This window comes from Anarhichas minor, unplaced genomic scaffold (assembly GCF_050575085.1).
Source record: "Anarhichas minor isolate MPS153535 unplaced genomic scaffold, ASM5057508v1 ptg000004l, whole genome shotgun sequence".
In the NCBI taxonomy this organism is placed as follows: domain Eukaryota; kingdom Metazoa; phylum Chordata; class Actinopteri; order Perciformes; family Anarhichadidae; genus Anarhichas; species Anarhichas minor.
Genome location: NW_027466450.1, coordinates 14,075,493 through 14,088,106, shown reverse-complemented (window position 1 = coordinate 14,088,106; position 12,614 = coordinate 14,075,493). Strand labels below are relative to the sequence as shown.

Below are 12,614 nucleotides of genomic sequence, written 5' to 3'. Positions count from 1 at the left end.
CAGCTACAAAATGTTTAATAATCTCATCAAATGTTATATTTTACTAATTATCAGTATTTATATGTGTATTTTTGTCATGTGTTTAATAATTCCTGGTATTGGAATAGACTTCTAAACATCTGGTACCAGCACATCTGTAGATAATTGTTAGAGACGTTCATCACATTCATTCAGCCTCACAGAGCCAGTGTGTATTCAGATGACCTTCCATCAAGCTCCATAACAGACTGTGTATCAGCACTGTGACCAGGCTACACCCGTGTGGCGAGCGTGTCGTGGTGATTGTGTTGATCTAGCGATGCACACATGCTATGAGTTCAAGGTATTTAATGTTTCTTAGAGGAGCTTTAGCTGCCACATTACGCAGTAGCCTTCTTTACCTTCTCTAATGCTCTCTCGCTGATGCAGAGAGCATAATCCAGCATGACGGGGCGTCTGCTCGGTTTGCTTAAGCTTCCACAAGGCGGACATAAAGTGCTCAGCCATTCACACTCTGATCCCTCACAAAACACCAGTCCTCACACCGTCAAAGGGAGAATTATAAAGTCATGGCCACAGAAAATTGCAGCTTCTGTATGTTGTGTATTTCATGTGGTGAGCAGAAACAATCGCTTGTAATGAGTTTTGTCTTGAACTACTTCACTTTCCACCCAGACATGACTAATCTCTGAAACAATATGTGAAATACTTTAAAGTAAAGCACGGTGAACCTTGGATGTCAGAGGAAACTACATTATTGTAAACTCCTCCGCCTCTTAATTACAACTTTCAACCATCTATAATCCCCCAAATTGCCGGTCAGGTCCACACATGCTGGTGTCTTTGTGAGAACGGGTTAATTGCTGGACATCCATCTTCATTGTAGGCTCCCCGCGCTGAGCTGTCTTCTGTCCCGTTGGCTTGACTCATTCTCTGGAGTATACAGTGGCCTTCTGCCAGTAAGGGAGAGCAAGAAATCTTGTTGAAATGAAAAAGTAGTGCTGAAAAGCGGGTTTGACAGAAGGCCGCGAACTCCTAAATTAATGTTTTTCATTGTAACTGTGCACCCGTAGCATTTCTCTTCGTTGCCAGCATACATGTCTACACGCGTGTGTGTGTGTGTGTGTGTGTGTAGTATGGTCAGCACCCTCCCCAGTCATTTATATCCAATCACAGTCCCTCCTCTGCAGTTCTCAGGAATCCATCAAACCCTGCAGGTCCCCCCCCCCCCCCCCCCCCCCCTACTGACGCCAGGCGGCCGTTCTCATAGTTGATTTGTTTTTACTTTCCCCTCCTCCTTGTTGCCTTTAGAAAGCAGAGCAGTTTCACTTGAGCGGGCAGCTGTAACACAGCATCGCAGTAATCAAGCAGGCACACACACACACACACACACACACACACACGCGGACGCAGACACCCGGCACTGAGCTCAGACCAGGGGGAAGTGGGTCAAATGGTTCGTGTCTTGGCAGTGGATTGGCCAGCAGAGGCCTGACACAAAGACGCACACACACACACACACACACACACACACACACACACACACACACACACACACACACACACACAGCACCAGCTTGTTTCTCGTCACCCTGTCCGGAGGTCTGTCTGACGAATAGGTCAGCCCTCTTTGGGGATGAGAGAGAAAAGCCAGCCAGAGAATGAGCAAAATTCATCATGTGCCATCACCTACTCTCGTCCCTCCGCCTCTTTCATTCTCCCGCCTCCCTGATTCCTTCACTCTCTCTCCTCTTCTTCTGTGTTTCTACTTCCTCTCAAATCCCCCTCCTCCTTCATCACTTCATCCCCATCTTCCTCCAGCCGTAAAGTACAAGCTACAGCCCTGTGTGTGTTTTTACCGTTTCTATTACTGTTGTGACATCTCGTCTGCTAAAGCCCTGTCAGGGTCTCGTACATACAGGAGCATCTCTCACACACACCCACACACACACACGCACACACACACACACACAGCCAGCCCTGTGTGGTGTTGCCTCCTTTCTCTATCTCTTTCTCTTTCTCTTTCTCTTTCTCTCTATAATGGTGGAATAAATAAACACGTATGCTCGGTATGCAGGAGTCTTCTGTCGCCATGGACACTGATGGATTCCTCCGCTTACAGAGCTGTTGACTTATTTCATGTCGTTGTTTCCATACAAATACATAACATCCTCCAAACAACCAATGATACAAAACGGGTCCAGTAGATGTGAAGTTGGTAACTAAATTACTCTTTTCTTTCTTTTAATACTACATTTTGCCTAAACACACAATGAAATGACGGCGACTATGTCTCCATGCACAAAATATTCAGATTGTTGCTCTTATTCCGATAAACAAAACACAAACAGTCCTACTAAGCTGCTCACAAGGCAAATGCAAATTAATATTCCACTAATATTCCTGTTAACATGCAGGAATGCATAGTCCGATTCACGTAAAAAATGTCCCCATGACGTACGTCCTCACCTGTCGATGTCCAAGTCTTTCATCATGTTTAAACGTAGGTGTGTTTCTCCTTTCGACCAGAAATGTGGGCTTTTTCTCTTGGGAATAAATCTCTACCCCCGCCTTACAAACTGCTGTGTACAGTACAATGCACAGAGCTGACCGTAAACAGGAGGCCGCGTGTGTTTACATGTCCAAACAATGCTCCTAATACAAGAATAATATCGACATATCCCACGTCTTATCGGGAAATGCTCCATTTCGAAAACGGTCTTATTCAGAAAATCCAAAAAGAAATTGTCATCTTCAAAATAATAGTGAGATATTAGTGTGCATGTCAACGTAGTAAGTGTAAGGAAAGATATCTCTGTGCACATTTCAATGTGTCAGATCCGTACTTAACCAACATTTAGGTGAATATAAGTATTTGATTGAACAGATACGCGACGTTAAGGGCCAAGAACAGCTTGATTGGAACATCAGTGATAGTCTTTTCCAGCAGTAATTCTGTCTGTGGATGTCAGCGCTTACTTTAACGTAATAGTTTTTAATGTAAAATCATTGATTGGCATTGGCCTGGACCTCAGGGAGAAGCTTTTAGATTGGTTTTCCATTTTGTATTTGTTAGTTTATATTGTCTAGATTATTAGAGAAGCAACAGATATTACTTTAAGTTGTAGTCTAAGTTGTTGTACAACGTCTCGTTGCCTACTCTCTTCCTCCACTATCTTTCTCTGTCATTTATTTGGTTATTAATTCCCTGTTGCTTACTCTACCCCCCCCCAACACACACACACACACACTTAAAATCAATGAAAGTAGCTTCCCCGCTGCAGTTTTCTTCCTAGCTCAATAAAGTTGGTTTGCCTCCCATTTGATAAAGTATCTTTGGTAATCTCCGGCAGCGCTTGCCGTGACGGGCGTAAACAGTGAGCTCACTAGATGACATTAAATGTGGCGCGCTGCTGTGCCCTTAAGGTAGCCACTTATCCGGCTTTAGCAGCATTAGCATCGTGTTAGAGCTAGCCCACGCCTCGTGCCTGTCCTCGGGAGGATTCGCTTAATGTTAGCGCTGAGGCTCGCTGCAGCACGAGTGGCTCATGGCTTCGACTGGGAGCTTAATTAAATGTCACTGCATACATCGAAGAACAATACAGTCAATGTTCATTATAGTTCACGTGTGTGTGTGTGTGTGTGTGTGTGTGTTACACTATCACATCTCAGTCCCATCTTTTCAGTGTTTCTGTCCATAAATCACCTCCAGCTGCAGCAGCAGCCGAGGGAATACCTCACTGTGGAGTGTGGAATATGCAGCTTCCATATGCACCGAGTATACTGAGTCTGTATATTTTGGCACAGCGTGGCTATTTCCGGAGAGACGGATCATAAAGGTTGATACACTTAAGAGCGCCCGTTGGTGAATTTTCCTTAAATGAGATGAGAGTGAGCTCAGGCAGAAAGCTTCTGGATGTGATGTTTACTTCTCTGGTTGAAGGTCTGTGAACAACAGCTGCCAGGAGGTGAAGGAGTAAGGAGCTGCTTTGGGGAAAGTATGAATGGATGGATCAAAGGATTAGGAGATTGAATGGGAGGATGAAAGCGAGATGGATGGGACAGGCTATGTTTAGATGTTCATAGTGACGGCAAATCCCTTTTGTTTATCAAATCCAATCTGTAGGATTTACTCTCTGGACTGTTGGTGTAAAACCGGTCAGATTTGTGCTCCACATCCTCCATCTGTTGCTGTGCTACGGAGGTAGGCGTGCACATTAGGCAGTGCTGCCTTTCTTAGGCCTTTGTCAGTCACGGTATCTGCAGGCCTTGAAAAGCATTGAGTTGAGTTTCCTTGGAAAGTATTAAAATGTCTTAGATGTGAATTATTTGAAAGGTCTTGAATACTTTCTCATGCCTGTCTCAGACAGTAGTATCGGTTATGATTTTGTTATTGTAGGACTGTTGTGACCGTCTGCAGGAGGCTGTTGAATCCTGTTTTGGGGGATTTTCAGTCGACACCATCAGACCTGCAGCAACGCAGTCACTGCTGCAGCTAGGAAGCTCTTCATCTCATTCATAATCGGCAAGCGTCAAGTTTAGCAGAAGCTTAAAAGAACTTCAATAAATGAATCATTATTCTTCATTATTCTTTCATACTTTGGTTACATTGTGATGCAGGTGGTAAATTGCATTCTGTGTGCTATTAAAATATGACTCAGTTAACTGTGTAGAAACCCGGCACGTCCAACTGCAACTTCAGTGTCATTTCCAGTGAGACATTTGCAGAGATGCCGTGAGTCTCATATGAGACCTGTGAATGTGAGAGATACAACTGGTTACCTTTTGATTAGTTTGGCTGTTCAGAATAAAAATACCAAACATGGCTGCCAGTCAGAATAAAGAGTGGTCAGCTGGAGAGAGTGAGACGAGGTTAGATTTAAACTCTTTAGTTAATGGGGGAGACGGCCGGTGGAAATGGTGATGATGAAGGAGGAGGAAGCAGAAAGAGTAGAATGGTTGTCCCAAGTAGAAAGCGTGTGTGTGTGTGTGTGTGTATGAGATGCAGTTTACATACAATATAGATTTAGTGTAAGTGCAATGATTTTTTTTCTGGCCTCCGTGCCCGTCAGTCTTGTCAACACTCTGGTTTTATCGAATGGTTTCTAGTTATCTGTTTCTCTGTTTGAATGACTTAAAAGAAAAAGCTTCATATTGGTCTCATAAGAACGGGAGCTTTGCTGTCCGTGTCGGTCATCTCTCCCCAGTGATCTAAAGTGTAGAGTCTGAACAGAGAGACCGCGCTGATCATCTCAGCGTCGGTGACCTCCTCCATTAACCCTCTTGTTTAGATGCTTATTGCCAGGCAACAGTACGAGGATCTCAACTAACGGGAATGAATACAAACAAACATCACTTGAACCTAAAGGAGAGCAGAGACCTTGCTGATGAGTCGTCATCGCGGTGTTTCAGGAGTGCGACCCTTTCTGCTGCACATTTTCCTCTTTCCTCTCTGCTCACGGTGAGAGCCGAGCTACAGGAAGCCCCGAGGCCGGCAGAGGAGCCGGCAAAGCTTCAGGGTTCAGCCACTTACAGGTGTAAAGGTGTCTTTCAACATGTAGCACGTTGTCAGTGGTTTCAGGCTGAAGTTCTGCAAATTAGGGCGAGGGGCGTGCCAGTTATAAGACATGTCGGCAGTAAAACGGTCAAATCTGACAAGGTGCCAAAGAGATCCCAGACCTACGAAGCAGCTCCTTGGTTGCTGCTCTGAAGACTCCGACTCATTCTGTTCTGGGCACATGAACACTTCTTAGTGCTCGTACTCTTCGTTTCACTGCTGGCGTTACTTAATTTTTGTTGGCTCAGTATATGACACAATACATACTACAATAAATGTGTTTCCGGTTCAGCAAAAAACTCAAATCAAAGTATGGTCTTGTGAGAATAATTCTCCTGCGTACATTACACGCATATTTTCTCATCTTTCACAATTCAAAAGTCCTCAGTTGAAGAATGAAAGAGACTAATGAAATGTTCAGTACACATCATATGAATGCATGCTGGTCTTGGTGCCACATATGCTCATACCTCTCTCTCTCTCCCTCTCTCTCTCTCTCTCTCTCTCTCTCTCTCTCTCCCTCTCTCGCTCTCTCTCTGTGTTTTCAGATCTGAAGAGGGAGGCCAGCATCTGCCACATGCTGAAGCACCCCCACATCGTGGAGCTGCTGGAGACGTACAGCTCAGACGGGATGCTCTACATGGTTTTCGAGTAGTAAGGATCCCACTCACAGCATGATTGAACATACAAGTGGCATCAAAAGACCCTCACGCCGACACCCGTGTGGGTAAAGGAAAAAGAGATTGAGATAGCGGGGTGGATGTCACAGTGGGTGGCACCTTACAGGAGAGTGTGAAGAGGAAGGTGGTGTTAGGAAAGAGGAGAGAGAGGAAGGAGACGGAGGAAAGGATGACGGCGTGGTCGCAGCAATAGCAGGACAGAGAGAAACCCTGCGGTGCTTTTATATAATCAGCACTGATACGAGAAAGCTTGTTAGCTGAGGATGGGGGTTGGGTAAGGAGGGAGGGGGGGGGGGGGGGGGGGTGCAGTACCATATATATGAAGGGAAGGAGATGAGATTAAGATTTCACACTTGCTCTTACCTCCAGCCTTTCTCCGAGCTGCTGCCTCTCCCGAGCTCCTCGCAGGCCCGCTCTGTATCTCCATCTCTCCTCCTTTTCCAGAACTAATTCCTTTATCGTTTAATTCTGTTATCGCTGAACAGGCAAGCGCACTCGGGTTTCGGCACACGGCTCCATCATACGGCTCGGTGCAGGCGAGAAAACTCTCAAGGAAAATGCAAGTGAGCTCCTTTTTTTAAAAGGGGATTTTTCACGGTGTCGGAGCTCATCTGTGCACGAGCTCGTGCTCGGTACACACGGTAGAGACACGTGGGAGTGCAGGTAGTTTGGAGGCGTTGTTTGAGCGGTGCAGCCCTCTGAGAGAACAGATAACTGAGTCAACACGGTAGATAAACGCAGAGAGCTTCATCCGTCTCCCTGTCTTCCAGGCCTCCCTCCTGGCTAGTCAAGCAGCCTAAAATGTGAGCGCGTACGTGAGGTGATGGGAGTGGAGGAAATACGGACGTGCCCCCTGCCGAGTCCTACAGAACGGCGCTGTTTAATTGGTGCAGAGGCTTAGTGACAATAAAGAGACGGGTGCCGTAATTGGGGAAGAATGAGAACAGAGCAATTATGAGCGACAGGATCGGCTGTAGCTAAATGATAATAAATGTGTGTCATTCACTGTTCAGTGTGTGTGTGTGTGTGTGTATTGTGTAAGTAAAGAGATGGCTGGATCGGCTCAGGTAGTTTGCACAGGACCTAATGGCCACAGCTTGAATCCCGCGCAGCTCATTGAGTGTGAGGCGCGACACTTCTTCCGGCTACAGCCTGGTTCTAACTGGGCCGAGTAAGCTGTCGTCGTTTAAGCCATAGCGTCTTCGCTCTGAATTACTCCGGAGGGATTTTACCAAAGCAAAAGCATTAAACCTCACCGTCACAGCAGCAGCTTCTCCTCCTGAAGGCTCAGGCGACGTCGCGGAGCTGCATGAAGCGTGTGCAGATGTTCTCCTCTCACAATCAGAACGTGATCGTCCAACAATTTCAAACCTGAAGTTGCTTTGACACACGCACACTTAAATAGTTACTAACAGATAAGAGGAGTGTGCAGAGATGTTGCTGTATTATATCTTTTCTGTCCATACATTTAAATAAATACATTTAGCATCCGATAACACGTGGATTTTGGTTCGGAGAGCACCACCTAACCATTTGTTCATTTTAAAATTTACAGTATACAAAAAATAATTTATTTGAAATTCACCTGTAACAAAATAAGCTCCCTCTAGTGGAGTACCTACGGGACATCTTTAAAAACACCCGGCATCCTTTATGGGCCTCTCCAGCTGTGTATCTTACAAAAGACACAACATGATTGCAGCTGACCGGCGTCGCCCGTTTCATCTACACAACCAATCACAGAGACGTGTTAATACGTGTGACCTTTCCTTTGTACCCAGATTCCTGACTTGGCCTTTACGCTGATCCTCTCTCTGTGTGTGTGTGTGTGTGTCTTTCTTAGCATGGATGGAGCAGACCTGTGCTTTGAGATCGTAAAGAGGGCAGATGCTGGCTTTGTCTACAGCGAAGCAGTGGCCAGGTGGGGATTCACGCATTTTGATTTTGAATCCTTTGGAGATGCTCTCTCATGCTGCCGTTGGTATTCACGGCACAACAATAACTGTACAACGTCTTTCCTTCAGTCACTACATGAGACAGATCCTCGAGGCGCTACGCTACTGCCACGACAACAACGTCATCCACCGAGACGTCAAGGTATTTCTGACGCTTCATTTTCTAACTTTACTGCGACCGTACTAAAACTAATGCAGGTGTGGATCCAATTGTATGATTTTGGAGGGTTTAGTTTGTGGTTTGTAGTTTGTGGTGCACATCGTCCAAAATGTCTTTGAGGAAAAAACAAGTCAGATAATAAATAAATGAATATAATTTACGTAATCTTAAAAAACACTTTAGGCTTTACAGCCACAGCTGAATTGTATTTTAATTGCAGTCTACTGGAGGTTTGTACAACATTGTTATTATTTTTAATTTACTTTTCATATTGTTATGTTTGGATAACGGATGGTAGAATCTCAAAAACACATTGTGTGGTTTTTAATTGATGGACTGCCCGGGAGACGGTTTTGATGCCAATTAAAACCTCAGAAACAAAAAGAAAACAGCAGCTGGATGAAAAACAAGATGAACTGAATTCGTAACACTCGTTGCACCTGCAGGTCTGATCTGCTGCTGCAGCAGCGTTGTTCTCCTGTAGGTGGCGCCTGTTGTCACATGTAGAAGTCTGCTGCCTCCCAAAACCTCAATAAGTGAACCTCTGAGTTTAGTACTAGTCAAGTTATTGCATCCAAAAAACAGATATTGTTCCTTCCTCTTTCTGTGCTCTGTGTGTTATCCAGAAACCATTCAATTCCTAGTAGCGCGTATAGTTGGATTTGACACTGATTGACTCATATTTTGCCGGTGTTGAGAGAAAAACCTTCAGCAGCTCACTCTCTTATCATAACACGGGAATGATCAGCGACTCTTCAAAATGGAGTTAGTGAATATAAAACACTCTCAATTCAGGTGTCATTCATACCCAGCAAGACGACTAATTGCTTTGAGTGTTCTGACTGAAGCCTGCTGTGTGGTGGATGGCAGGGAGCAGGGATCTGACAGCTAGTCCATAGTTTACACTGTTAGAAATTCACGTCCTGTGTGAGATTTCTTCACATTTTTCCGCTGCAGAACGAACATGTGGCGCGTTACGCTGCTTCTCCCCACACGTCTGCATCCGTGTGAAAAGGTTAATAATACATCAGCCGCGTTTGTATTCTCGCGTGTGCTGTGGGCTGCAGGTAGCTATCGTGTCAGCCGGTCGTAACCGGCTCTTCACAGTGAGAAGAGCCGGCCTGGTACCAGGAGAAAAAGAATAATGATAAAATAAGGCTTTGCATTCAAAGCGCCGTCTCTTGTCTCCTCCGTCACACTCTGCACATTCACAAACAAGCAGCGCGAAAACACAATTCCCTCAGCACCCTCCCCAGTAGTGAGTTTAACTGTTTTTATGTGATATTCACAGAGCTCAATGGCAGCACTTCATTTTATGTGTGTTTTATTGCCTTTTCCAAGAGACTCATTACGCGTTTTCTATGATCACAGTCAGCTCCCTGCTCGTGGGTTACTGTCTGTGCCCTCGGCATCGTGCTCAGGTATTAGTCATCGTAACCTACGCGGTCCTATCTCTGTGTCTTCAGTCTGCTGCTCTCCCACACCGGATCCCTGCTGAATCACTGGCTTAGTCTCATTGTCTATGTGTGAGCGATAGCCAGCCGGTAAGGACGGGACGGGAGGCGATACACATGTTTACACCTACAGTATGTGTGTTTCAGTGCATTTCCTGGCTATTAGAGTGATATCGCTTTTGTTTTAGTTGCGTACACCTCCTGTTTCCTCTAGTTCACCACTTATATGCCATGACGTCGGGTGTAATATACCCAAAAATCATCACAGCACCTTTACACAAATCTAAATTAGACGTGCATCCACCACTCAGCCACCGGTCTCATATATCCCATTGTTTGCCGGTCACATTTCAACACAGCATGATGGTTTTACGTCACATGAAGAAGACACAAAGCTTGTAATTTCTAACACTTTCAAGTCCAAAATACACTGTGATACACATCTCTGTTTAATTATGAGCATACAATTGAATTTCAATATTGCTGTATTATTGCTCTTTGGAAGAATCAGCGCGTCAGACTTGCAAAAATATCTGAATCGGCCGAGAAAATTGTAACCGGTGCATTTTTTTTTAACCTTGATTCCTAAAGCAAATCCATAAGGCAGAGGCTTCTCTCTTTGACACACACACACAGAGAGGGAAGAAGAAATCGGTAACATTGACAATCAGAAGAGACTAAGAAAGGAATCCATAGAACTGAGATAGTAAATTGCCACAGTCTTAAAAGGAAAAATATAAATCAATTTCCCCTGGAACCAAGTCTGACTAACATCTCAGTATCTTTTCCACATCTGGATACATCTGAAAGTCCTCATAACTGAGAGAGAAGGCCCTAAAGCCGTACTCTCCAGACTTAATGTCTCTGATGATACAAATGGTGATAGATGAGGGAGGAATAACTTAAATGTTGAAGCAGCTTTTTTCCTTCCATGAATCTAGAACTAGCAAACTAACAATTATCGCCCCGTGGGCAGTATGTTGTACTATTTACAGGCAAGACGTCGATTAATAATGTGACTGTCAAAGATTTAAGCGTCAGGCTGTGTGTGTGTGTGTGTGTGTGTGTGTGTGTGTGTGGACATGAGGCCCACAGAGAACACTTTTCACACAGGTCACTGACTCAGAATGAAAAATCTTACTTCCTCCTGGTGCATTTCTTTTATTTTGTTGTCCTGTTCCCCAGAGATGTAGGAAGCATTTCAGCCACACGTCCACACCACATATCTCTCATTTCTCAGCAAGAACACGTACATTTGAAACTGAGAATGAAGTCGTAAACCATCATTACGTTTCAGGTGCATTACACCTGACAGAAGATGCATTAGTTTACCCATTTCAAAGTGCTGATTCAGCATTCCAAGTATTGTTCTTTGAATCTTTATTGTTGGAGTGCTGATTCAGCATTCCAAGTATTGTTCTTTGAATCTTTATTGTTGGAGTGCTGATTCAGCATTCCAAGTATTGTTCTTTGAATCTTTATTGTTGGAGTGCTGATTCAGCATTCCAAGTATTGTTCTTTGAATCTTTATTGTTGCAGTGCTGATTCAGCATTCCAAGTATTGTTCTTTGAATCTTTATTGTTGGAGTGCTGATTCAGCATTCCAAGTATTGTTCTTTGAATCTTTATTGTTGCAGTGCTGATTCAGCATTCCAAATGCTGATATTTGCTTTATTTGTCCGGAAGCTGATATAAAAAGATCTCACCCTAACCGAAAATTGTTCATTGTCTATTTTGGTGGGGTTATGTCGAGAGGGAGTGAATTTGAAATATGCTTGTAGTCTGGATTGATTTAGCTAGCTAGTTTTGAGTTAATGTCCAGTAAACTCCAGCAATGAATAGAACATGAATAAATGCAGCTTTGACTTTGGTTCACTTCTGTTATCACCATTTAGCAGTGACTGTGTGAGCTCCTATCTCTGGTTTATCAGATGTACTGTCTGAGGTTTATGCCCTTTACAAGGGGCACACCGGGGACACACACACATACACACACACATGCAGTGCATTATGCAGTGCATTAACAACTGCCGAGGCCGTCTGAATATAATGTGTGTATCGACCCCCGGGATTCGGATTCCCTCCAAAATTGAACGTGTTCTGTCTGAGCCCACGTGACTCCCTTCCACCAGGTTTCGTGAAGATCGGGCCGGTTGTTTTTCCCGTAATCCTGCTGATTAAACAGACAAACAAGCCGAACAGAAAGCATGACCTCCACGGCGGAGGCAACAAGGCCGTCCTTGTTGAATATGGATCAGCTGGAGTGTGCCACATCGTTCCATGCGTGAAAGTCACTGAGTCCATTTAAATCCTGATCATAAATCATGATGTCTCTGTATGTCTCTTCCTCCCCACTTCACCGCAGACCTCCAGCGGTGACGGCAGCACCGCTGTGTTTGTGTGTCTATTTCTGTGCGCTTGCCTTTGGCCCTCTCGTTGCCGCAGACGGCGTTCATGCAAATGCGGCGCAGGCTGCTAGAATGACTTTATCCGGCTCAGTGTTTTCAATGCTCGAGTTTGAGCGCCAGTGAACTTCCCCTTTCCTTCCTCACACATCCAGGGTTTGTGCTATAGCACACCGTTTTTAGAAGTTGAAGCCGTGCTGGATGTTTGATCTGCGAAACACGGATCCTGATGTTGTGTTGAGCAATCCGAGGAATCCGTAAACACGGCAGAGCTTTTGATGTAAACATAAATGAATAGAGAGCCACGCTGCTGCAGAGCCATACCTTAACATGCAACAATAGTATTTCTTTTTCTGCAGGTATACTAAGGTGAAAGGAGCTCCTGTCACAATAAACAGCAGGCTTTACGTCTGTGAATTTCATA

At 44.7% G+C, this 12,614-nt stretch overlaps 1 protein-coding gene across 1 annotated transcript in view; it reads left to right on the top strand.

Moving 5' to 3' along the window:
* caska (calcium/calmodulin-dependent serine protein kinase a) overlaps window positions 1-12,614 on the top strand; it is a 91,876-nt gene that overhangs the window by 36,796 nt on the left and 42,466 nt on the right. The window contains exons 3-5 of the mRNA XM_076110070.1: window positions 6,085-6,190; window positions 8,060-8,137; window positions 8,241-8,313. Coding sequence (XP_075966185.1) covers window positions 6,085-6,190; window positions 8,060-8,137; window positions 8,241-8,313 — 257 coding nt within the window. The remainder of the gene's footprint in view (window positions 1-6,084; window positions 6,191-8,059; window positions 8,138-8,240; window positions 8,314-12,614) is intronic.